Genomic DNA, 27,996 nt, shown 5'->3' on the forward strand with positions numbered 1-27,996 from the left:
CTCGGCTGAGGACTTTAATTTGCAGTAGTTCCCAGTTTCCCCGTGGCTAGAACACAAGGCCGTGCACTTCAGCCAACACTAAGGACAAGTCACAGCCTCCTAGCAGCAGTGGTCGGTATGAAAGGAAACACAGCATGCACTCAGCAATTCTCAAACAGAGAGTCATCAAAATGAGGTATGTCTAATGTGTCATCTGTTAAAGAATTCAGTGCTGAAGCGGAAAAAAAGTCATCAAGAATATCAGTCTTCATGGGACTCCCTAAGCTCAAGGTTCTTATACAGGCACTGTCTATGGCTGAATGCAGATTAACTTCACATTGGTTTTTCTCAGGGCTGCAGTAATTATGATCCTGCTTCAGACATGTGTTCTGGGAAACAGCACTAAAGTCACTAGGTACTGATGTTGGGGTGCTGTCTCCCATTTCCAAGTACCTCAACTCAAGCTCCCCACTTTCTGAGGGCTCTGACAGGGCTGTAGGTGACAGCAACTCTGCTAAAATCTCCTCATGACTCTGGCTGTTACATGAGGTGCCATCAGGAGCAGAGCTGCACCCAGACCTGTCTGCAAGGTCAATTTGATACTGTAGTTCTTTGAACAGGTCTTCTATGGACTCAGAGTCATTTGGAGACCCACAATAGGATGCAGGCTCTGAATGGTCACTTACAGGTGTTCCACGGTGCGGGGAAGACATGAGAGCGGCTAGTTTCTTCTTTTTTGCCTTTAATTTTTTAAGAAGTTTGAGCCGAAGCTTATGAACCTGATCTTCAGCTGCATCTCCATGGCTTGCTGGAGAGATGGCGCTTTCATCACTGGGGGATCTGTGGCTGAGGAGAGCTGGACGTGAGCCTTCCTGCTCCTTCAACCGGGCTGAGGCGGCGTTCCCAGCAGCCATGCTGCCCGACGGTGGGGAGCTGCTCCCTGGAGACAGCTCCTCCACAGGCTTAGCTTTCCTGGACTTCCTTTTAGATCTGTGGTTTATACTTTTCGTTTTAAAGCCATCAAAATTATTGGCTCCTTTAACAGAGGGCTGTAGGTCAGTTACTGCTCTACTCTGAGCCAAAACACAGGGTGGCATAAACGCGCCACCCCTGCTCAACAGCCCCTTCACCCAACTTCCCACGAAGGCTTTCTTCTGGTCGTCTTTCCGAGGCTGATTCTGTGCTGACCTGGCTGCTACCGTTTTAGAAGTCGCTGTGCTTTCTCTTTTTCTCAAATTAGATGCCTGAGATTTACCAGGTTGTTCAAGGTTTAACTTCTCAGTTTTCAGTGGCAGCAACTGTATCTGAGAGTCCTCCTCAGTTGCCATGGACTTCAATTCCTGAACAAGAACAGCAACAGGGGCATCAGTCACAGGTTTAGGAACCACAGTGTCCCCTGCCTGAGACGGTGTTGCCTGCAGGTCTGTGCTCACAGCTTGGGCTGGGAAACTGGAATCCACACATGGGGCAACTAGTTTTCCTTCACACAGGTTAGACAACAAGGAAGACCCCAGGGAGTCCTGGGGCTGAAAAGCAAGTACTCTTACAAGTCCTGCACTTCCTGCCACAGGTTTGTCTTCCAACAGGCAATCTTTGGAGTCAATCTGAGGAACAGAGGCAGTTTCCTGGATGGTCTCTTCAAGTGCTGAGGGTAAAATGCTGTTGACCAAGCCTTTTGTTCCTGAAAGTACACTATCTCCATGAGCTCCAGCTTGAATTTCTGGAGGAGTCTGAGGAGTGCCTGCCATTGGTGTGGGATGAGCAACTGAGGGTTCTGAGGTGGCTGTCCCAGCCAGAGAACCCAGGGCTGGGCAAGTCGGCTGCTCCTCACCTGACACAGGCTGCACATGTGGCTTCATGCATGGAAGGCAGGCAGCTTCTTCAACTGGCACCTGGGATTTTCTTTCCCAAATAACGATATGTGTCTCTGATGCTGGCACTTCACAGGTCACGTGCCTTTTAGCACACGGACCCTTTAAGTCATCACACTCCAGCCAACTCCCTGGTAAACAAGAAACACAGCTACAGGTTAGACATTCCTGACACCATTCTTCCTTCCCAGCTGCTGTGTCACTCAGCACCACGAAGGGAGCACTGGCAAGTCTGTCCTCAGTCACATGCCTTTCCTTCTGATCACAAAAGTTGTAATCTGCTGGCTAGTTTACATTCTTTATTAAATACACATCGCCTCACAACAAAATCTGTCTAATTTCAATTCAGAAGAGGAGGATTCAATGTGTATGGCGAAGGAGGAGTCTACAGATCACACACCGCAACACTGTGAGAGCAGCCTCGGGCTGTCATCCAGCAGCATGGTCACTTGGCGGTCCTTTCTGTTTGCATAGTTTCAAGGACGTGTTAGGTGTGTAGTGTAAGGGTCACAGGAAGTGGACTATAGCACAGAGCAGGAGGAGGAAGGAAGTAGATTAAACTATTCCCTAAAAGAAGAAAAGGAGATACCTTGGAAAAATAGCTTACACAGAAGAAGAAAAAGGGGACACCTTAGAAAGATAGCTTAAGGAAGAGGAGGAGAAGGGAAAGAAGAAGGAGAAGAAGAGAGGGACATCCTAGAAGGACAGCTTTAAGAAAAAAGGAAATAACAGATTCTGGAAGGGGGTAAAAAAAATTGGAATCCCGTGTATTACTGGTGGAAATATAAAATGGCTCAGAAATAATCTAGTCATGGAGAGCAAATGACTCTATTCTGAGTACACACTCAGAAGCAACTGCCCACCAGTGTCCCAACAGATCAATGGGGGCCATTACTCAGAGTCAGAAAGGAAGGAAGCTTGGCACACAAAACCTTGAAAATGTGCTAAATGAAATAAGTTGAACACAAAAAGGCAAAGCCCTGGTTCCACCTGCATGAGGGGCTGAGAGACACAAGGTAGGACAATGGCTCGAACAGCCAGGGAGGGGACCTGATGTCTACTGAGCAGTTTGTTTTGAGTAACGATAGCTCTAGATACAGATGCTGGTGATGACTGTATATGTAGTGAATGGCAATAAACTATAAGCTTAAAATGTTGAAATGGAGAAATTATACTATGTCCATTTTGTTACAATAAAGAAAAAATTAAGCCAACAAAAACCACCCTGGAAAAACAATGGCCTGATGCTCACAGACAGCAGGGACTCAAGGAAGGTGGAGTCTTAGATTTACTTACATTTTATTTATGCCACATGAGAATTTGAGAAAAGCTCAACTACAAGTCTGAATAAACAATAGCTTCTCAATAATGAACATGGGAACTGTGGCAAAGCAGACAGACAGCTCTGTCTATGGTGTCAGATGTGCTGAACTGAGGAAGCATGGTGCCAAGTATTATCATGCCCACTGCATAAACATTGTCTGTCCCCAGTTTAGACATCATGGTTACAGCAAGCAGTGGAGATATCGCAACCCACAGCACTGTCTCACAGTATTACAGTATTCTTAGAGACACCTTCAAAACAACACCCATATCATAGCTGTCCCTCGAGAGGCTCTGCTAGAGCCCGACCAATACAGATGCAGATGCACGCAGCCATACATCGAACTAAGCGTGGGGGCCCCAATGGAGGGATTAGGGCAAGGACTGAAGGAGCTGAGGGGACTGCAACCCCTTCAGAAGAACAATAACCAACCAGAACCCCCAAAGCTCCCAGGGACTAAACTACCAACCACAGAGTACATATGGGGGGGAGCACAGGATGGCCCTTAGTCCTGTGGAGGTTCCATGACCTAGTATAGGGGAATGGCTAGGGACCTGAGGTGGGAGTGGGTGGTGGGTGGTGGAGCACCCTCATAGAGGTAGGGGTTGGGGGAGGAGATAAGGGCTTGGGGAGGGAAAATTGAGAAGGGAGATAACATTTGAAATGTAAATAAAATAACCAATAAAAAATATGGAAAAATAAACACTTTCCCTTAAAACTGTAAGGTCCCATTAGAGATAATTCTGAGAAGCAGGGAGGTTAGGAAAGGAGAAAGTCCTTTCTGCAGCTGGGCTTCAGATCACTTTAGATGATATGTACCTACTAGTCAATTTCTAAGGTATCACATTAGTGACTAAGGACAAATAGAGGTCTAAGGTCCAACAGATTTTAACCCCTTAAAGACAAAAAATTAAAACAAGATTAAAATACTACTAGTGAAGTGGACCATGAGCAGCAAGAGGTGAAAAGCGAGGTAAGTGTTGGGGTCATGGGTAGGATAAACACAGTCAAAGCACATTATATACAGGCAAAAGTGTCACAAAGAAAACCAGTTCTGCACAACTAATGTAGCGCAGGCACACATGTCTATACTATTGTAGGCTTGTTGACTTAACAACAGTTAATCCTCCAGTCTTGCATAGAAGGTATGTAGGAAAAAACAAACAAACAAAAAACCCAGGCTGGGAAGCACAGTAAGAAAGTGTCTACAAAAACAAATGATGCTAAGAAATACAACAACAAAAAAAGTAAATACATAAACCCTACAGACACACAGCACAGAGTCAGGAAGGACACCTGAAACACCATGTTTAAGAGGAACAGGAGTGGGCAAAAGTGGGCAAAAGTAAAGGCAAAAGTAAGAAAACAGGAGAAAGGGGAATAAAAAGTCCAGATGAAGTCTGTCTTTAACCAAAGCAAAATCCACAAGGCTCTATTCCTCATGCTCAGTGTCATAAAAGAGAGCATTAGACACTTACCATCAGCATGTAAAATCCACGTTATAAAATGGTTGTTGGCTTGGTACTGTATTACCGACGTGACTTGATAAAGACTACCCGCAAACTGAAAGGCATAGTGCTGCAGGTCCCTCCTTGGTAAGCCTTCCACGAAGTGCAGCATGAGTATGGGCGACGCTCTGGGGAAAGGAGGCAGAAGTCAGACCGATTTCACGACACGGCACCTCCAGCTGTGTGCCTTAATCAGAAAGGGGAAATTCACTCTAAGGAGTGTGTGACACTAAAGCCTTTGAGACGATGACCAGCAGCTAGGAGCCACTGTGCAACAGGAGTGACGAAGACCCTTAAAGAACTGTGCTGCAGGCCCTGAAGAGAGAAGCCCAGTCCTTGAGGGTCTCCTCTGGTATCAGTGTCCACATCAATCATTTCTGTTAGGTGGGAAAAGTAAGAGCAAACCTTAAGCCTAAGCTATTCCTACGATATTCCGACACTGAACTCATCTTAAGAAATTAAGAGGACCCATTAAGTTCAAATTTTCACTTAAGAAAAACTTAATAAATAAAATGCACTAGTAGATTTATTATAAACTATGAGATGCTCATAATTTCAAAAATATATTTCACTATTACAGTACCATGTCAAACTAGAAACAAACCTACAGATAGGCCTCTAATAACTAAGCTCTTGGGGTTTAAGAAATGGTGGTTATCCTTCTCCTAATATTTAAACAGATGTCAAAACTTAGTTAGCTTATCAAAATTTATTCAGTTGAAAATGAACTCGTTTCAATGTCCAGACAGTAAGATTATTCAGACTGACAGGAAGTGATCTGTAAATTACACCATGTCAATTTATTATTAAACAGTAATTAAGTCCTATAAACTGTTTATATCACCACATTCTTTGTCCTGGTTTTTAAAATCTGACTTAATTTACCAATTCCAAGATGTTACTGTTCATAAAATGTGCCAGCAAAGTATACACACTTCCAACTGTTAGGATATGACATATCTGTCTCTCAGTGATCCACAGTAAAACATAGCTGGACACATTCTCACAGCTGGACAGGCAGGCCTTAGGCTATGGCCTTTCCATTACTAATAAGATATTTGAATACCAAAGTCTTGTATTTAGCTTTCTGGGCCTCACACAAGTGACATCTACTTACCTAAAAGCTCATGAGTCTATACTAGAAATCTCAGTTTCTTACCTTCCTGTGAGTGCACATGAAAGTTTAGGAACTACACATGAGCAAGAATAAATCACACACTACATGAAGAGCACCTGTCAGCCCTCACTCTTGTTATATATTCTAAGGCTTCTAAAGCAGTCGCTGGTAAACGAGTCAAAGTAAAGAGTCAATATGAACTAACTCCACCTGCAGTCTGAGCTGCAGTGATGCTCACAGGCAAGGAGAATGAGCAGACTCCACAGCGTCTAAAGTAGCTGCTATGCAAGCCCCTGTGCCGAGTTGACCGGTACACCTCAGTTCTCCAGGGCCTAATGGAAAGGCTCACGCTGGACAATCTTGAAGTTCATTTCAAGGTTTCAGCTCATTTCAGCCACACAGGCGACCGCTCAGAATGTCCTCCTATTCCTGGGCCTCACAGGTGCTAAACAGGCTGTGGTGCTGAGCTCTGCCCTCACCCAGTCTATCTCCACAATTAGGGAAGTTCTAAAAGACAAATTCCAACTCCCTGTGCTTTACATATCCACTGTCTTGATGGCCTCCTCTGCTGGCGTATTTCAATAGGCAGAGTTTGTTTTTAAAAACGCACAAGTTACAAACAGTGGCACAATGTGTAGTCCTCCACTCCTCACTCACTGCTCTTGGGCTGCTGGACTCTATCTCCTACAAGGCTCAGTATTTTTCTTCCCCAAACCTCAGCTTGTCCCCAGGTTTCTTCCTAACCCTGACTCCAAGGCTGCTCAGACTTGCAGAGAGCTGGTTTAGGCTTTGCCTCAACCATGGGATACAGAATGGACTAACAGACTTGCAACTAGAGTCAACAAAAGATATGGAGCTAAAACTCACCTGCATCGGGCTAACTCAGAGAGCTGCTCTTCTCTCAGAAGGATGCACCTCAGGACAAGCACTGAGAATATTCCCACAGCAACCTACAGACTGCAGAACTATCAATCTCTACCCACCAGGGGCAGCTACACCTCACACTAAGAGCTGGATCATCAACTTGATTTTCATTAAAGCTTCTCTAATAAGTCTTAGACAATAGAAATTTAACAATCATAAATTTTACTAGTTATAATCAGTTTCAGGAAAAAAGGTCTATAAACATTTGTAAGTCATAGCCTTCATGTGTCATTTCCAATCTTTCTGATAAGAAATAAAAGGCCTAAGTCATATCAGCTGCAAGTCAAATGATTAGAACAGTATCATGAGCTATGATAAAGAAACACATCTTCAGAAAGCCCAACTGTCCCACAGAGGGATACAACTGTTCTCTGGAGACAATTCAAGGAGTTGTAAAGCATTTTCTACCAAGCAATAGACTTCAATTGAGAAACAGAATCTTGGGTCACATGAGGCTGTGCTTCTTCTAGTCCCAGAATTCTGGAGGCCAAGATGGGTGGATCTTGAGACTGAGGCCAGCCTAAGTTACATACACAATTTCAGGCCAGCCTAAGCTACAAAACAAAACCCTGTTTCGCCAGCCAGGACTACAAAGAGATCCCATACCCTGTCTCAAGCAAAACCAAATTTCCAGAAACAAAAACAAAGCAAACAACAACAACCAGCACTCACTGCTAGTGCCTCATACAATGGCATTCACTCACTATCTCAGCCCTCAGAGTTCGAGGCCAAGGGACTTTATGTTCCAAGGCTAGCCTAGACGATATAATGAGACTATCTTGAAACACAACAAAAACAATAGGAAAGCAGAACACTAAAAAGCTGCTAAAACTGAAGTTAAAATATAATAATCTTTTCAAATGCCAGCCTGCACTGTGTATGACCTCCTGAGACTGTGGCAAGCACTGTAGGCCCATTTCAATAACTCAAAGCTGACTCTAGGCAGTCAGTGCCCACATCATCACCCTCACAGTACAATTCCTAAACAACTCCCTTACAGAGAAGTGGTGGGGTTGGATGCAGTAGGCATGACTTACCACTAGATTGTCTCAGTGGTATGCTTTACACATGTGGTAATCTGAGACAAGGCCCTGGGGGAGCTCAGAAGGTTGTGAGCTCTTAGAATGATATATAGTTGAATTACTCACAGCCTCATAATGAATTTATTTTTTTAGCGTCTCATGATAGATCCATCATCCACCTACCTAACTATGCTGGCTGGTCTGGAACTCACTACGAAGACCAAACTAGTCTTAATTCCCAAGTTCTGCCCACCTCTGCTTTCTAGGTACTGGGTAAAGCATGCTCCACCACACCCACCTGATACCTTTTCTCTTACATTATCCCTAAAATCTACACTAAACTTGTTTCTAAGTTCTACTAAATACCAACAAGTCAAGTTGTATTAATTTCAGAGTAAAAACTCTTAAGAGTTTTATACAGATACCTTGTCATTTAAATTTTAAGTATAATTTTACATAAATTCAATTTACTTTTGATGAAAATAGGAAATGGCCAAATTATAAAATTGGCTTATTGACAAGTCCACTGAAATTTAAAACACATTTTAAATAAAAAAAAAACAAAAACAGTTGTATCTAATGGAAACACTTGCTGATCAGAACATGAATCTTTTATGTAAGCAAAAGCAACTACTTTATATAATTAAAATGTTTATGTTGCAATGCTGTCAATTAGCAGATCAACATCATAAAATCTAGCCGATCTTCAATCCCCCAACCTTGAGAGAAAGCAGAGTTGTCAGCTGTATTTATAAACACCAAGCTGCTCAGGCAATCGCACAGGTGTGTGCAGGACAACAACCAGCCATGCAGCTGCCTTTTCCTGTCTCAGTACTGAAGAAGAGAAGCCCTGACACTCAGATCTCAAACCCTGGGCCCAGGCAGCCAAGCACACTAGACTTGTGGATAAGGCAGCACCTCACTCACATGCTGAGAGTCAGGAGGCAGGGAAGGACAAAACAAGTTAACAGCTGACGCAGATGGGAACAAGCCTGAAAGACAGAGGCTTTAGCCAGCACAGCAGAGCGCAGGACAGTGACTTGAGTGCCACACGACAGGCAGGCATAGTGTGGAGAGCTCTCTGTCCACAGTCTCCAAGAGTCAGTTTCTACATGCTACAGACGCTGTGACTGTGGGGAGAGGCCAGGGCCAGGCGCTGAGGTCGTGTCTGGAGAACACGCCTTGGTAGCAGGCCCAGAGAAGAGCTACAGAAAGGACACTGAAGGGAAGGACGGAGGTCAGCAGCAAAGTTTCTAGTTCAAAGAGCCCAGTGTGGGGTGGATCCACAGACCTGAAGCATCTGCATGTCAGGAGGATTAAACATTTAAACCATTCAGCGAACAAAGCAAATGGAAAGCAAAACCTTCTATTACTGTGCACACTATCTAACCAGAGGGAAACGACAAAGGGAGATCAACACTAAGTTCTCGGTTAGACTCACAGTGCAAGAACATAATAAAAGCAGCTGAGCAGACGGGGTCACGTGTTAGTATTCTGTCTAAACTCCACCTCCACAGTTAACTGGCAACCACCAGGTAGGCCTGTCCACTATAAAAGGGGCTGCTTGCCCCCTCCTCTCTCTCTTACTCTCTTAATCTCTTACTCTTACCCTCTTGTCTCTCTGTCCCCTCCTCCCCCACGCGGTCATGGCCAGCCTTTACTTTTCTGCCTCTGCCTCCCTCTCCCCCTCTCCCCCTTTCCCTCTCTCTCTTTCTCTCTCTCTCTGCCTCTACTACCCTCCTGGCTCCCCTCCCCATGCCCTCAATAAACTCTATTCTATACTATACCGGTGTGTGGCTGGTCCCTCACAGGAAAAGATGCCTCTACATGGGCGTGCTGAGACATCCCCTTCCCCATACCTCTCCACACACCCACAGAACACACTCTCTTTATCTCTTTATCTTTTTATAAACACTTCAGCAGGTACATACTCAGCGGCCCCAGTCCTACAGCAAACAGACAAACAGCTGAACCAGCGCTTGCCAAGTAGACAGAGGGATGGCAACTCTGAGCCTACCCTAGGCGGGCAGCAAGAAGCTTAGAATGACAACAACAGCAGCAGGACGCTTGTAAGACAATGAAGTATCAGCAAGCTGCTATCTGGGAGAAGACAGACATTAAGACATACAGGTGGAGAGCTGGACAGATAGATACCTCAGCAGTTAAGAGAACTTACTGTTCCGGCTGAGAACCTGGACTGAGTTCCCAGCACCCACATGGCAGCTCACACCTGTCTATAACTCCAGTTCCAGGCTTCCAACACCCTCATACAAACATACATGCAGGCAAAACACAAATACACATAAAATAAAAATACACCAAATGGGGGAGGGAACAGGATGAGAGAAATACTACAAGAGACAGACCAAGCAGCCTACTGTGGGCTTCAGCTGGCACAGCTAGCCCACTCTTAAAGTCCTTACAGTGGTAAGCAATTGGTGATCCTAAGTATGTGTTCACTAAAACTTCTGAAAGGTAAGCTGTGCCCACTACTTCCCTTTCCAAGACATGAGAAACTGTACGTGCATCTTCACTGTCTCCTAAAAATGTCTAAGTAAATTTAAACTCACCTTTCCAACACCATTTTTCTTATTTGTGATTTACTGTTGCAACTGTTACATGGACCAAAATGGGCAGCATTGAGTGGATGCCACTCAGGAACAACATTTGTAAAGGTGACCAGACTCTTCACACACCTAAAAAAACAGGCACAATTTGAATCCATCAGCCGTATTCACTTGAGTTAATTTAACACATTCAACTGTGTACTCATGTTTGTCTCCCAGGGCAGTATTAGCACAGTGAGACCCTCCCCAGCAAAAGAAGAGAAACTGGAGACTCTCCACACTGACTGAGAAGCACAAAAGGGTGACCAGTAGAGTTTCCCACCATTAATGCTCCAGAGAATGACTACTGAGGCCCTTCTGTGCACAATGGATATTCAGGGCCACTCCTGGTCTCTACTTAGCACATTGCTGAATCAGTCCCCAGTTGCCTCAGCCAGTGTACTGCCAGCTACCCAGTGAGGAGCCATCAGAGGCCCTGGGTGAACCATTGCTACACTCAGGCTGCCCAACTTATCAGTGTTATGATGCAAAGTGGCTAAGCATCACTGACAACAAGGAGAGTGCTATTTTTAAACAGATACAAACTTAAAGTTTTCATCTGCTAGGAAAAAAAAAAATCACTTGGAAAACGCTTCTTTTTCACAGGCCATTCCAGTAAGGAATTCACCTTAGTCTGAATACCTGACGGCATAGTTAAAGACTATCTTCAATAATCTTCAACCAAATGTACTAAATCTTAGTTGCAACAACTCTAATAAAAATATTTTAATTAAAGCAAGTATCATATTACACCCCCCTGCCACCCAACTCTCAGGTGTCAAGTGCTCTGGCCTTTGTACAAGGCACAGACAAATTGGGTCTGAATCAAGACCACCAACCTCCATAGGCCAGGCTTTTTTATCCTCACCAAAAAACCAAAACAAACCAAAACAAAAAAACTACTGAACATAATAAAAGTCCTTATACTGGCACAAAACCCAGAGGCACTAAAATGAAAGGACTAGTTGAAAAGCTTCTGTGAGAGAAGAAAGAAGCCAGTAGTTGTGACCCCAATGTACACTGATTAAAGGCCACCCCATCTTAGCTTTGACTCTGAAATTGCTTTTATTTTTAGAATGAAAGATTAAAGAAGTTTCAGATTTTAAAGAATAAAGACAAGATGCAAACCGAAATAGCTGCGGGCTTCCCCTAGAGCGCTTTCTGAGATCCAGGGAACACTGCTAGAGTCCACTTACCTTCTTACGTGCAGAGACCTCTGCCTAAAGATCAGAGTGCTGAGTCACTGGCCTCACCAGTAAGTGACTCATAACTACTTTCCTAAGCAGCTAGTCATCTGAATTGCCACAACAGAAATCACTCCCAGTGGCTAGGTGACCCCTGACACACACGACACTCAACGAGAAGCTGTCAAACCACTAGCCTGTGAATTCTAGAAAAGCTGTAATTAAGCCGATTCTAATCATCAGCCCTGTTTGTTATTAAAAACACACGTAGTGATGAGGGAGTTTAGCACAGGGAGCCACAGAGGCAAGAAACAACGCTAGAGGTCTCCTGATTCTCCTACTGACTATGTGCAGAAAACCTGACCCCCTGTACAAATGAATAGTAGCCTGGGAGTGGCACTTCAGTCCTAGTGTGAATCCACACCATTTCCCAGCAGTTTAGAACAGCTTTGTAGCCTCGTCCTCTACAGCACTCTCCCAGACTCAGATCCCACTGAAAAGATGACTCACTACAGAACACCCCTCATCATTCTACCTGCTACCTGTCGAGGCTTGCTGCTAGGTGAGCTGCAGTGGGAAGACTGATTCCTGCTCTCACACTCTGAGCAATGACTGGCAAGGAAGGCCATCTTTTAACTGCCAGCCAGCAGCTTTCCCAGCCAGCCTCAGCAGAGGGCACGTGAGACAAGTCCCCACCCTCTCTGACGGCTCTCCTGAACCAGAAAGCCACCATACACTAAGTGCAGGGCCATGATGGAGGCCTAAAACAAACAAACAAAAGCTCGTCTCTAACAGGGCAAGCAAAACACTGCCAAGGCCTTCAGATGCCTAGGTAAGAACCTTCCAGAGAGTGAAGGGTGCTATTCTTATCTCTTCCTAACTTCCAACTCCTTTTAGCCATTCTTGACGCCATAATTTTTTTTTTTAAAGCTAATTTAGAGCAACAAGTTGACTCTAGCCTCTTGTGGTGCAAACCATTAACCTCACTGGTGAGAAAGTTTGAGAAGTGCACATTGCTATGATCCATATTTTCAGAACTCAGAAGGCTGAGGCAAGAAGGTAGCAAATCTGAGGTCAGCTGCAGCTACTCAGCCAGGCACTCTCTTAGAAAAAAATAAAATGTAGTATGTGGGGGTCCAAGAAATGGTGATATATGACGCATCTACCTCTGCCATCTGGATCCTGAGGCTTGACCAACCTGTGCGTCTAGACAGCAATTCTCCCTGAGCTATAATGCAACCTCATCTCCAAGGGGGTGGAATGTAAGCAAGGGTGAAGTTGAGACACAGTATACTGTATGTGAAAAATCTGTTAAAGTACACTGTTGAAAAGAATCCATTAACAAACAAAACTGACCTGCACAAAGAATCCATTAACAAACAAAACTGACCTGTTTTGGTACTGGTGTCCACAATGGGAACATTCAAAATTCCAAGAAAAAGAATATGTAAAGAGGTTTTCAACATGGGGCTCAAGCTTTAACAGTACAGGGAGTGCAAACACAGGACTTTCCATGTCACCTGCAAAAGAGAAAAGGGGAAAGGAACAATTAGCATCAGAACCGACAAGGACAAAAGAAACCCAGATGGCCCAATCTCCTACCACGTTTCCTATGTGTGAACACAGCCCAACAGAGTCAGTCAGTCAGGATGGACCTGAAGGAAGACTGATTGCATGTGCAAACACGCCAGCATAAACTCAGTTCCCATGCTAGTCTCTTATTTCTGACATGTTCTAAAAACATAAGGCAAGAATGCCATGTAGGAGACCCATATTGTCCTTCTCGGGAGAAAGTCCTCAGAACTGTAACATTGTTAAATTACAACCAAAACTATGGAAATACAAACAAAATGTCAGTGAAAATATTAGAGAATCACGTCAGAATTGGTCATAAGCATTAAAACACCACTTCTGTCTGGACCTTCAACTCTACAGAGGAACAGGTTTGATATACAAGAGTAAAGGATCAATTCTGAACCTCCCCATTCATCTCAACTGTTAGTCCATCCCTGAATTAAACTGCTGCCACTTTAAAACTAGAAATGATAGACATTTTGCTGTCCTTAAAACAAAGATGGTACCATCATGAACGGTGCCTTTCAAGAAGGCAGTTTATTGACGAGCACATCCTGACAGCACCACTTCATCTGGTTCCTTTCCTTCTCATCCTCAGGGGAGCTTACAAGCGCAGGAGACAGTGTGTCCTAGACCTCATTCTCAGGGTGCTGTTCTTATCCTGGAACTGTATATACAGTTGTCTAAAACATGGCCAGAAACTGTTGTGATAGCAGGACCAGAAAATAGATTCGTTTCGTTACCTAAACTGCCAACACCTGCAATTACAAAGGCTATTTTAATAGTTCTTTGTGATATATTCCCATATGTATATTTTTACTTCGGGAGGTGGGGAGACCAGGTCTCACTAAGTAGCCCTAGTTGTCCTGGAACTCACTATGGAGACCAGGCTAGCCTTGAAATCACAGAGATCCACCTTCCTCTGCTTCCCAAATTCTAGGATTAAAGATGTGCACCATCACATCCAGCCACTGCTATTTTTATATACAAATGTCAGAACAATGTCTTTCTTACAAAGAAAGATAGAAATCGGCCTCCAGAAATGACAACTGCATAGGTTGTGGACATTTGTGATTAAGTCACTAGACTTTAAATTCCAACTCTGCTGTAACTAATAGCAACTAAGAAGGCAAACAGTCATAATTCACAGTAATGGCAGAAAATCTTCAGACCACATACATATCATTTTTATTTTGAGCCAAGGTCTCACAGTATTGCCATGGCTGTCCTGAATTCACTCTGTAGACCAGGCTGGTCTTGAACTTGCAGAGATCCACTGGCATCTGCCTCCCAAGTGCTAGGATTAAAGGCATATGACACTACACTTGGCTTCTAATACATATTTTATAATGTGGAGAACTACTGATGTCAATCTCTGTCTTCTAGGCTTACGTGCAGCACACTTTTTTAAGTCCAGCTACTTCAGGGGCCTAGGCAAAAGATTCTTGAGTTCAAAGAAAAGTGGGCAATCAGTAGGACCTCACCTTGTAGGAAAACCAAACAAAGGTACAAAATACCAGTTTTCCTTTTCGTAATACTATAAACCTTGGAGAGACCTGGACAGAGACTGGTTCTTGCCTCACTCTGCTCCCATAAGCCAGATTACCAATTCAGTGGAAAGAGCAAATCCACCCCGTGCTCCTTTATAAGGGACAAAGAGAGCCTGGATGGTAGAATAAAGACATCCTAAAGAGGCACACACCCCCTCCCTTCCTGCTATCAGAACACTGAAACCATGGTTTCCAGAATTGGAACTCCTCAGGAATCTTGTGCTAGGGAAGGGAAAGGCTGAACTCTGGTGTCTGACAGACAGAAGCTGGTGTCCCAGGGAAGAGATTTCACATCATATGACAACTTGCTAGCCCACCCTGCAGGTCAAACTCAAGCCCAAACAAGGATGGATGAGAGGGAGGTTGTCCTGCCCTCTAATAAAATCTAAAACTCATGACAGGACCCTGAGGGTGAACTTGGCCTTAGGGTCACTGGACCACCTTATTTTATTCCTCTTCTGAACATGGGCCATAATGAACAAACATCTCTCCTTGGCGTCTCACAATTCCCTGTCTAAATGGCTTACTGAACACCAGTGGCTGAGCCCAGTCCGTCAGGAGTCCCAGGGCCAGGCTTGGGCCCTAACAATTCTGGTAACATGCACATGATGTCCTAACATACCACAATTTAGCCTGTGTTGTAGCGTAAATTTGGTTTCAAAGTTCAACACGTTCACTTGGCTTTGGGAGCTCAAGTGTACACCAGCACACACACTTAATCAGAACAGGTATGGCTAACAGTGACCTAGCCAGTGGCAGATTCCTAAGAAAACTACCCAGAGTCCACCCTCCTCGAAAAGATCAGATCCCAATCAGCAAAGCAATGCATCTCTTTATGTGGTACAGTCAAGCTGTACAACCACTTACCTAATGTGCATCTAAGCTTAGGTTGAAGTTTAGCAAAAATTTCATCTCTAACTTTATTCAAACAGGTATCTATGTCTGTAAATATTTCTGATGTCAATTTTTTACAATCTTCACCTTAAAGAAAAAAACAAAACAAAACATCATTTCTCATCAGTACATCTTTCCAAAAAATACTGAGATAGTTCTAAGAGTCAAAGTTTATCAGTACATTTTGCAGAGACAAAAAGCAAAACACATTTCTTATTCTGCCTCTCCTGTGATATGCCATATACTCTGTTGACACCTGTCACTGGCAAAGTACCATTTGCCCTTACTACCTAGATGAAATTTCAGTTTAAGAATAAAAACAACAGATGTAGTAATATATACATGTTAGAATACTGGGTGTTTGGCATTCCAGTCTGACTTTGGAAACAATCCTGTGGCTTCCTAACACTTTGCTTCAAGTATTTTAATCGAAGAACATACGTAAGAATGAACATTAGTCAAGACTTGTGTTACCTGTTCCTTGAAAGTATGGGGGGTAGGGGGAAGAAGGAAGAAGAGCATACCATACAGAATAATGAAGCCCACGCATAGTTAACAAGATTAGAAAAGCTCGAAATACTGTGTGGATAGCTAATATAAACTAAAAGTAAAAAATTAGAACTCTAACATCAAATTTTGCTCTTCTCAAATCAATGAGCTGTCACCCTATCTGCTCAAGGGTCTTATAAAGAAGACTGATGCAAAAAAAAACCCCAGTCTTAAACTCAAAACTGACACAAATGATCTAACAAAATCATATTTATACCCAAAGGTGGTTAAGGAATCTGAGATATACTCTTTCATGTAATAAGAAGAACAGCATATTTTTTTAATTCTTAAAGATTTATCCATATATGTGTTCTTCATTGCATATATGTCCATCACATGTGTGCAGGTAAGTGAAGACTAGAGAGGAAGGGTGTTAGAACCCTGGGAATTATGGAAATGACACAGGAATGACAGGCGGAAGAGAACCACCACGGTGAGTGTTGGAAACTGAACCCTGCAGGAGCAGCCAATGCTCCACGCTGCTGTGCAGCTCCTCAGCCCTAAGAAGCTATTTTAACCATTCTTTCCAAAAAGCTACTCAGTAAAACCCTTAAATGCACATCAGTACCCCCCTAGGATACTAATCTGCAAGGTATTCAAAAGCTACGTGGCTGTGGTCATGATACAACCCATAATGGCAAACACAACAGGGAAGCAATGCAGGGGGGCTACACAAATGGCCCCAGTCCCCCATTACACAATTTAGTACGTTAGCAAACAAACACCTATGATACTCAGCAAAGAAAGCTTGCAACAATGCGAAGTCAAAACAAAACCAAACAAACCTAAGCACAAGCAAAGTCAGGCAAAAACACACAGTAGAGACTTTGGAAAAATTTCAAAAAAGGTGAGGAGCCTTGCCTTGACAGATTCAAGACTTCACCAGGCATAATCTAACTGTGGGTGCAGGGAGAGACCAAGTGATCACACAAAACTGAAAAGAAGCACGGACACACAATGCTAGTTGCAGACAAAAGTGGCAAAAGTGTCTGAAAACGTGAATGTGACCTCATGCCACACACAATAATCAATTTCAGTACCAGGGCCAGCAAGCTGAGAAGGTGAAGCCTTATAGGCTGAGCCCTGAGCTCAGTTCCTAGGATCACAGGAGGAAAGGGGAGACCAACTCCTATAAGGTACTCTCCGGCCTCCACACGCACGCACGCATGCATGCATGCACACACAAATGGCCTCCACATGCATGCATGCACACACAAATGTCACTTTAAAAATGTATAAAAAGGATTTCAATGCTAGAAAGTAAACTATGACTTCTCAAAGAACAGTGAAGGACTTTCTAAATGAAGAAAAGGACAGTGTTCTTAAAAAGTCACGAGCATTCCTAGATTCTAAAGGAAAGAGAAATATTTCCTTGTAATCAAGACATCCTTTAAGTAAAAAAGGGTCAGCACAATGGCTCAGAGGGTAAAGGAACTAGCAATCAAACTTTTGACCTGAGTTTGACCCTAGGGTCTCACATGGTGGAGAGAACAGACCTCTGCAAGAGAATAGACAGATGCAAGTTATTTTGAGACAGTCAGTCAGTCAGACAGACACACACACACACACAAAATAACTAACAAATTAAATGAATAAATGTAATAAAATATTCTTTTTTGTTTTGTTTTTGTTTATTTTTCGTTTTTCGAGACAGGGTTTCTCTGTGTAGCCCTGGCTGTCCTGGAACTCACTCTGTAGACGGGGCTGGCCTGGAACTCAGAAATCCACCTGCCTCTGTCTCCCAAGTGCTGGCATTAAAGGTGTGTACCACCAATGCCCGGCTGTAATGAAATATTCTTAAAGTAAAAATACCAGCTGCAAACAGAGAAGAGCCAGCCATATGTATCAGACATAAAAGAGCAAGAAGGATATAAAAATATGCACCCAAATAAGAACATGATAGTCAATAGAACAAACAGGTATTTCACAGAAAGGTGAAGGAAATGAAAAAAAAAAGTATGTACACAGAGACAACAGACCAATCTCTTCCAATTCTGAGAGACACAAGGCAAGTCTGAAGACCATTTTATACACAGCAAGAATTTCAGTGTGAAAACATTCCAGAGACCGCATGGATTGGAAGGAATCTTCTACATTGCTGGAATAGTACTAACACTGCCCATTTACAGGCGAGTAAAGACAATTGGCCTTCATACCAGCAGGTTCCAACATCCTATTCCCAACCAACCACAGACTGAAAGAAAACACAAGAGAAAAACAGCACCTGTACTAAACAAGCAAACCTCCTTATCTGTATTACCTACACACTATCATCAGTACTTGCATAACATCTACATTGCATTAGGAATAAGTATTCTAGAGATTATTTAAAATTCACAGGATGGGCTTAGCATATGCAAAGTTCTGGGACGGATCTCAGCCTCACAGAGTAGAATAAAGTTGTGTGTTTTAACATGGGCAACAGGCCTAAGTAGATCAACCCTCAGTTCACTAAAATATAAAGTATATGGGACAATGTGCACTGGTATTATGCAAGCATTATGCTGTCCCTCTCCGAGGACCCTGCTATCTGCAGGACATCTAGGGGCTAAGCTTCCATAGACACTGAGGGGACTGTACTGATGTTTCTACTACTCATTCCTTCATTCACATAAACTTGGGGAGTGGGCTGGATGCAGACTCCATGTTTCATCAGAGACTTTCTTCTGCTTCTACTGTATGGGTTCTGAGGAACTGATACGGGATCATCAAGCTTGGTGGCAAGCACTTTCACCTCTAAGCCATCTCACTGGCCTGAGAATGTTTTAATTCTTCTTGGGTTTGAAGTTAAGATTCCTAGGTATCCTATTTTGGAGGAATTAAAATAGGTGAACGATACATGCCTATAATCATAGCATGCCAGAGGCTAAGGCAAGAGGAATGCAATTTCTAGGCTGGCTTGAGCAACACAGAAAGACATTGTCTCAAAATCAAAGCAAAACAGACCATTTGTATAAATATTTGTGTATGTACATATATAGATACATGCATACCAAAATCCAAGGCTGCCCAAGTCATCTGCATATCCCTAGTCATCAAGGGCAGGGTGTTGGGGATGACAGGTGACTATTTACTACTTCTGTTGAGGTTTGGTCTACGTATTGTGTGCTAAATACTGGCCCTGGTTGCCTCAGGGATGACAGAATCTTCACATACATCAAGTGATGCGACCTTGCTCCTTAATCTAAAACTATTGGTTGAATAACCAGTTGAATAACCAACAGTGGATGCCAACAGCCTATAGCTGGGCAGAAGAGAGGTAGTCGAGGCTTTCCAGTCACAGGCTTGGGTCTAGGGAGGACCCTGAGGGACAGTAAAAAGAAGGGGGAGCGAGAAGCCACCATGGGGTAGGTGAGTCATGAAAACATGGCCATGAGGGCTGGCCAATTGGAGTTACGAGCTGCCCAGATGGAACATGGCAAGTTAAAACTTGGGGTTATTGATGGATTCTAATAGCTTAGAGGGCAGATAGGTGCCCAGCTGTAACTCTTTAAAGGCTTATTGTAAATAAAAAGTTGTGTGTCTTTTATCTGGGAACTGAACTCAGGCGGGGTAGAAACCCGACTGAAATTAATTATTATAACTTCACTCTAGGTGATTCACTTCAGACTTCAGATGGATTATAGAATCTATCTATAGGTGATGACTATCACAGGGGGATGACTATCATCACCCTGATGAACTAAGAAATACTACTGCCCCTTTGTTCTTCACTGGCAGCTTTGGGGACAGTCATAAGCTGTAACTGGCACTATCTCTAGGTTCCCTGCCCAGGTCTCTACACAGAACAATGACTACCCATATCTTTTCCCCATAATCTGTGAGACAAAACTTAAGAAGAGTAAGAAGCACAGACCTGTGACTCCATGCAGGTGATGGGTGTGCAGAAGTTTATCTGCTTGGTGGTACATTTCAAACAGCCTCCCAAATACACACTCCTCTCTGGAACACACCTCCAGCACAGTATTCCTCAACACCTCCAAGTGCACTAGGGCCGAAAGGATACAGTCTAACCAGCAGAGTGCCTGACTGTTTTTCCACTGGACACAGAGAGTCTGGCAAAGTGATAGACATCTGCTCCTAGATGGCATTTCCAGCTCAGATGTGACACTAACTGTAGCAGGATCTTCTGAAGTAGCCACGACCACATTATCCGCTTCCAAAGTCTCATTCTGCTCCACGGAAGCAGCTGTCCGGACTGGATTCTGGTGACCACTGTTATCTGGGAAGCTTGTTGAGAAGTCACCACATACTTCTCCATTATATTTACCATTCACAATCGGTTTATTCTCAGTGACAATGTGACTTCTAGTCTTTTTAGAATTAACTGGAAAAGGTGAATTCTTACAGTTGGTTTCCAATCTTTTTCTTTTTTGAGGCTTATTTGGAGTGTGACAATCTTCCGAATCAGGAGAAATTAAATTAGTAAGTGACTCAGAGCCCAAAGGATAAATGCACTAGAAAGAAAAAATAAAGTTGTTACAAAATAAATAAATAAAACAAAAGCCAACAACCTCGATAATTCAAATCAGCTCAAGTTTTACTAACTTAGATTCCTGTGTCATGAAAAACTGTAGCATTCATTTCACATAAGAGTATCTCTATAAACCTAAATTTGAAAGAAGCAGAGGTAACTAACCAAAGTGTGCTCATCTCCGAAGAACAGTTTCCCTAGTTAAGTTACACCATCAAACCATGTGAGTCCGGCACAGTAGCAGAGGCCTTTACTGCCAACACTTGGGAAGTTGAGTTGTGTGGGTCTCCTTGAGCATAAGGCCAGCCTGGTCACAGAGTGAGCTCCAGGACAGCTAAGGCTACACTGAGAAACCCCGGTCTTGAAAAACAAACCAAACAAAAAGTAAATAAACAAATGGAAACTTTAAACTATGTGAAGAAAGACTACAAGTGCTATTTGGGAGAGAGATGCAACTTACAGCATTAAAAACTGGGAAAGCTTTTTTTTTTTTTTTTTTTTTTTTTGGTTTTTCAAGACAGGGTTTCTCTGTGTAGTCCTGGCACTCACTCTGTAGACTAGGCTGTCCTGGAACTCAGAAATCCGCCTGCCTCTGCCTCCCAAGTGCTGGGATTAAAGGCGTGCGCCACCACTGCCCGGCTAGGAAAAGTATTTTTTAAAAAAAAAAAAAATGTTACCAAGTCCTTTCTATGTATCCTATACGTCTTAAGATCTATTTTTTACTATTCTTACTTATATGTATGCATCTCTGCGTGAATGTGGTGGATGCAGATACCCAGAGGCTAGAAGAAGGTGTCAGATCCCTAGGAGGTGAAAAGTCACAGGCAGGCAACTGAGAACCACCTAACATGGGTGCTAGGACTGAACTCAAGTCCTCTGTGAGAACAGTGTTTGCTCTTAACCTGAGTCATTGTTCCAGTCCCTATATCCTGCATCTGAAAAAAGTTCAAGGACTTGAATACTAAATATCTTATTTAAAGCACACCTTCAACACCAGTATGGTAAACTGGTGTCCTCCAGATAACTAAAGAAACACATCTCCCAATAATTTGTCAAAATGGAGTCAAATCAGCCTCATGAAGAACCAAGATTTCCATCTAACTCTCTGCACTGAGCTCCTGAGCAGTAGTGAGCGCTAATGGACAGCTCAGCTGCCCAACACACATTTCTATGCAGGAGAAGGCTTGCCTGATCAACCCAAAGAATCACAATACTAAAGACATTATACCGAGGAAGCTAGCTAGCATGTCCTCAGGTGATTTATTACCTCACAGCTACAGGTATGTGGCTTACACTTAATTCCGTTCTCAGTCACACACTGAACTCCACGTGAGCACTTCAATTCTTCAGCACACAGATGAGCTCTGCACTACTGGCTGTACAGTGAGATCTGTAATCATCTGGCCCTAACCCTCATGCCCCGAGAGTTCCTGACTCCAGCTGAGCCTAGGAAAGATAACACGTAACACTCAGAGGCGAGCCAGGAGTTGTGGACTATGCCTACAATCCAGCATTCGGAGAATGAAGTGGGACTGTAACTTTAGATCAGTTTAAACTATATATAGCCTGTCTCAAAAATAAAAAAACAACCTATCTCAAAGCATGAGTAAGCAAACCACTGTATACAGAGTTGAATTCCAGAGTAGTCCTCATCACTTAAAAAGGGATGCATAGAACACTGAAGTGTTAAACCCCTGTCTAACAGCCAAAGCCTCCCTCGAGAGGGAGGGCTGGATTCAAATTAAGATCCTGGCTAAAAAAATCCAGCTAATTATGAATGTACTGTTCAAGGGTAGGTAGATGCTTTGCCTAAAAAGCTTCCCTACCCACACTATTAAGTTAATGGGCAATCCAAATGCACCGAGATGTGATTTTCAACCTGTAGGCCGTGACCCTTTTTGGGTTGTCAAACAACACTTTCACAGGGGTCCCCTAAGATCATCAGAAAACACATACATTTACATTATGATCCATAACCATAGCAAAAATTAGCTATGAAATAACAATGAAAATAAACCTTATGGCTGGGGGTCACCACAACACAAAGATATTTAAAAGTTGCAGCATTAGGAAGGCTGAGAACCAGAGTCCTGGATCAACCCAACCCTTCCCTTGGGCATTAGAGCCTACCCTCTGTTCCAGGGACAGCCTTAGCCACCGTCCCTCCCTGGTTGGTAGGATCAGCATATAACTACCCAGGTATTTTTTCCAACTTAAAAATAAATAAATAAATAAATAAATAAATAAATAACACAAAACCCAACTTCTTCCTTCTTGTGCCACAGTTCTCAAATTCCCATTCACGTTAATCACAACCCTTCCCCCTAGCTGGGTGGAGCAAAACCTCGCTTTCCTTGACTTTCTGAATAATGCCCTCACTTTTCTTCATTTGGCTTTCTGAATAATGCCGTCTCCTTCTTGGTTTTATTCCTACCAAACTCTCTGGTTCTTAGAGTCTTCCTGATGTCTCCAACCCTAGACCTTCTTTAACTCACCACTCACATGTATGGTTCAGCTGGCCACATGTTGTACTCACAACTACCAAACCTTTATCTCCAAGTTCGAAATCTCCCCCAATTAGTTGTCAGATGTAAAGCTCCAACCACTTACTCTGCCTGTTTTGAGTTTATCTGACTTAGTCTGCCCCCAAATCTTGTTTTTCCCATCTTTCCCAGCTCACTAACCACCAACTCAATTCGTCCAACTGAGGAGGAAGAACATGTGGGAATCACCCTCTCTCCTGCTCCCATGCTGTTTCCCAAACTTGCAGCAAATCCTGTTGGTTTTACAACAGGATCCTTCAAAGAACTGTTGGCCCTCGGCATCCGCGGCTACGTAAGTTGGGACTATGATGCTGTGTCTGTACTGAGTATGTACAGACTTCCTCATCAAATACGTAAATAATACAGCACAACATTCCATTTACATTGTAGTAGGTGTTATGAATAATCTAGAAATGTTTTAAAGTGATGCGGTAAGATGCAGATGGACCATATACAAAAACACAAAAACACTGCTGTTTTCTAGAAGGGACTGAGTGTCTTGTCTGCAGAGGGACAGTGTAAATGGGATCCATCCATAGCCTGTCACCTCAGCTTCTAAACCTTCTCTCTAGGATACTACAGCTGCCTTTCCACAAGGCAGGGGGAAGCACCAGCTTATTTGCTTTCTGCACTGCTCTCAGGAACCTGAAACACTTGCAGGCAGATGCTCAGGGGTTTATCTCTCACAAGCAGGCCTGTAGACACCAACTACTGTCATATACTGTAACTGGATACCATAACTTATTCTCCTGTAGCAATTGTCATCGCTGAGGCTTACTGCCTCTGCCTGCTAAGCTAGGCCTAGTCCTGGAAGCTTCCAGCCTCCACACAATCTAATCTAGCCCTAGAATGTTATTAGCTTCTGAGACTTACCACTAAACAAGCTCAGTCTTTCAGAAAGCTCAGTTCTTTTTGAACTCTGATTGGCTGATTCAACTGTTTTTGGCTTAAACTCCTCTTTAAGCTGACTGATTGAATCTGGCTTCTCACAATTTCTTTTGAATTGCTCTGCTTGGCCTCAAACTAATTCTAGCAACCTTTTCTAATCTTCTGGCTCCTTCTCATTCTCCTGCTCACTTTATCTTTACTGTTACTAGCTTGTTCTCTTCAATCTGTGTCTATAAAACTCTCCTGGTAACACTGCCTCCTCCTCCCTCTCTGGGCTGCTCTACTTTCCCTCTCAACTCTACTGCACTGCTCTCCATGAACTGTACTCTCTTCTTCCTGTAATACCTGTCTCTCCCTTAAGTAGCTTCCCTTTCCTTGTGAGAGTTGGGCATATCCTATTTTGTAAAATCTTTCTCTGATTCATCACTTTTTCTGCCATTCAATTAGACATCACTTTCCTTGCTTCCTTCTGCAAATTAATTCTACCTTCACTGTGTGGGAGTAAAGGTGAGTACTAAGGGTGGATCTGTATTCCAGCCAGAGGGAATAAAGGTGCATGCTAAGAAATGAGCCACATCCTAACTAGACAGAGGTTCAAATAGCCTGTAACACGTTTCTGAAATGGACATCAAGTAAGCAAACATCCCTCTAGAAAAGCCAACTAACAATTCCAGGCACTTGTACCTGATGGACTAGGTATAAACTATTTCCTACAACCCCCGAGTGTCAAGATATCTCAAAGAAGTCAGAAAAATGTGCTCACTGGTATATTCTAGAGACCATAAGAGCACAGGTAAATCGATACACGGGGCACGATGTGGGGCAGGGAAGGGAGTGGTGTGACACTTGTGTTCCATCTGGTCACAACAACCTACACATTCATAGAATACTCCATTCCCTCAGCACCTCTGTAGCCCTGCCCCATTTCTGTGGGTCAGTGGCTGAACTTAAGAGTACCAAGTATCTAACCAGTTGGTCTTTGTGGAGCATCCTGAAGCTACCTAGGAGCACCACCCTAAGCCACCCCTTGGGAAGTCAAGAGGACAAATGACTGGACAGTGCTATCACTGAGGAACCACAGCTATTAACTGTGTCAGGAAATGAAAACCAAGCTAGCCAGAGCCCTGCCCGTTACCTAGTCTGTCAATCCAGAGGCACAGTGATCATAACAGACAAGAAACTATACCACTCTTCTACCAGATCCCTCCAGTCTCCTCACCTCACCCAGCCTTACTTACTTACTGTGGACATTAGACTCTGCCCTCCTGCTCTCCAATCACTGTTCTTCTGTTTGCTATCTCCCTGCCTCCACTCAAGGGCAGTTCAAAGGCCTTCAATATAAGAGCACAAATGACCAACCAGCAGCCTCAAGTCTCCGGAGACAGAGGCTTAGGTTGTGGCCCCCCTTCTCCCTATGACCAGAAGATTCCATCCTCTTCCCCCTCAGGCCTTTGTTCAAATTTCACTTTCTTTAAATAAAGTATCCCTCTCATTATTTAGAATTCCAAACTTGGGGTAGAGCAATGGCTTAGTGGTTAGACAAGCACTATCTCTTATAGAACACCTGGGTTTTACTCCCAGCACCTACGTGGAAGTTCCAAACTGCCTGGAACTCCAGTTCCAAACTGCCTGGAACTCCAGTTCCAGAGGAATGTGATGCCCTTTTCTGACTTCAGCAGACATGCATGCACACCACCCCCACCCCTTCTCTCCTTGTTTTTTGTCTTTTCTGTCTATCTAAATCATAAACTTCTTTGGGATAGTAAATCTGTTGTATTTGTCACCGTATCCTAGCACTGAAAGAGAATAGACCCAACAGTGACATATTTAACTGAAAAAATACATTAAAGAAGTTTATGCTTACAAAATGATTAGTATTCCCTGCCTCTCCTACAATATACCCATCAAAAGTATTGATTACCAACATGTGATTTAGTCTAGTATTTTTCTAACCTCAAATGACAGAATTCTGGGCAAACTTTACTAAGTCAGTACCTGGAAGTTACATCCCAAATATGTTGAGTTTATCTGGAATAGCATATCTGAAATTAGAAGCCCACAATCACAACTTTGTGGACCTATGAAAGGCCCTATTTCTAGAACCTATACTCTGTTTTGTTAGTTTAAAAAAGGGAGGATCTACTTTGCAATATTACTATTTTGAGAATTAAACATGCATAAACTGTAAACTGTTCATGCATGGGACACTCAAGCCCAAGTACCACAAATCAAAAGCCAATATCAAAGCACAGCCACTTAGGAGCCTCCCCCTAGAAAAGGTGGTGTGGCCCATAGCACTGGGGCGGCCTCAAGTTCAGTGTCCTCTAAAGTCACCGCTTAATGCCTCTTAGGACCAGGCGGACCTGTGAACCCGACTACAAGCATGTAAAATGATGGCCTTGTCCCACTTATGTGGATCAGTGGCCAAATGACTAAAGCTTAATGTTATACTCTATAAATATTTTATGTGATGCACATTGGTTGTTTCCATTTTTAGATTTTGTTTATTTTATGTATGAGTTTTGCCTGCACATACAGACATGCACCCAGGAACTGATTACAGACAGTTGTGAGCCACCACGTGAGTGCTGGGAACAGAATCTGGGTCCTCAGCAAGACAATCACTGAGCCACCTCTCCAGCCCTCACTGTATTATTTTTTATTTGACAACATTTTAGGGATGGCAGCTTTATGTTGGCAAGAACTATGTGCGATGTTCTGTATCTGAGGAGGAGAAAAAAACCAAAACTGGACCTGTGAGTGTTAGCTTCGATTTTTGCCAGGATGTAAGTGGTTATTTTTTTAATGCCAAATTAGTTTGTGTGTCTTTTTAACACCACAAATTTCTTAAAACAAAATAAAAACAAAACCAAACAGGATTATTTTTAGTGCTAAAATTCTTATGAAGAAGAACTTTTTCAACTTATACAATGTAAACTGAATGTTTGTGAGAGGCCCTATTGTTGCTTTTACTTAGCAGACTGTGGGCACTAGAGATATAAATTATGAAATATAATCCATTCCACACGAGTTGTATCAATGAATACAAACTATGATTCATTTTAAATGACAAGCTTCATTTTTTGAGATAAGATCTATTATATAGCCCAGGCTAGCTTCAAAATTGTGGAAATTCCACTCAGCCTTCCAAATGATGAAATTACATGCATGCAACACTATGCCTGGCTGTCTTAAAAGCTTTTAATTACATAAGAGTTATATATATATTGCTTTTGACATAATCAACTACCAAAATACCTCTCCAGGTAAAAATGAAGATTAATAACTACTATATGGCCAGGTATACCAGCACTCAGAAGACAGAGACAGGCAGATTTCTGTAACTTGAGGCTAGCCTGGTCTATATGGTGAGTTCTGGGACAGCCAGGGCTACACAGTGAGACCCTGTCCTGGACACTGTGGAAGGAATAACTTACTGTATACTAAAGCTTAACAAGATTAACAGTAAAAAGCAGTAACTCAGGAGTTGGAAAATAGTATTTAATTAAAATTATTTGCCAGAGAGATTTAGAAACTCATATTGTCTATGCATTCAAAGTCTATACTTTAAAAAATACAAAAATCAATAAAATTTAAACAATGAAGAAAAAGCAGAAGGCTGTACCAATATACTAAATAATACTAGTACTTTACCTGAAGATCCTCACACAAAAAGACAGATTCTTGGAAGCTAATTCGGTAAGTTTTTAAGGCGTTTAGCTTTCCTTTCGCTCTACAAGCAGGGCAATGCCCGTCTGTTGGAACTTTAGCTGAAGCATAATTCTAAAAGAGAAATAAAGCAAATTAAAAGAGACATTCTTATTATATTAAGCTACAAAAAAATTAAATGGAAGGGTAACCAGGAAAAAAATATATAAATTTTCCACCAGATTTCTGCCAAAACTAAACACAGCAAACAAAAGACGTGTACATAAACAGCTATTATCCAAAAATATTAAAATCTGACTTAGCTTCATTCACAAGAAAA

The 27,996-nt window shown here is 42.8% G+C and overlaps 1 protein-coding gene across 7 annotated transcripts in view; it reads right to left on the reverse strand.

Moving 5' to 3' along the window:
- The window catches only part of Uspl1 (ubiquitin specific peptidase like 1), a 31,652-nt gene continuing 3,656 nt past the window's right edge, over positions 1-27,996 (reverse strand). For 5 of the 7 annotated variants that reach the window (XM_076923870.1, XM_076923869.1, XM_076923873.1 and 2 more), the window contains 7 exons: positions 27,663-27,791; positions 19,960-20,560; positions 15,528-15,641; positions 12,926-13,055; positions 10,316-10,441; positions 4,653-4,810; positions 1-1,981 (listed from right to left, as the gene is read on the reverse strand). In XM_076923870.1, the coding sequence (XP_076779985.1) occupies positions 141-1,981; positions 4,653-4,810; positions 10,316-10,441; positions 12,926-13,055; positions 15,528-15,641; positions 19,960-20,560; positions 27,663-27,791 (3,099 nt within the window). In that variant the 3' untranslated portion in view covers positions 1-140. The remainder of the gene's footprint in view (positions 1,982-4,652; positions 4,811-10,315; positions 10,442-12,925; positions 13,056-15,527; positions 15,642-19,959; positions 20,561-27,662; positions 27,792-27,996) is intronic. The other 2 variants (XM_076923874.1, XM_076923875.1) reach the window with 1 other exon arrangement.

Source organism: Arvicanthis niloticus, chromosome 24 (genome assembly GCF_011762505.2).
Source record: "Arvicanthis niloticus isolate mArvNil1 chromosome 24, mArvNil1.pat.X, whole genome shotgun sequence".
Classification (NCBI taxonomy): Eukaryota; Metazoa; Chordata; class Mammalia; order Rodentia; family Muridae; genus Arvicanthis; species Arvicanthis niloticus.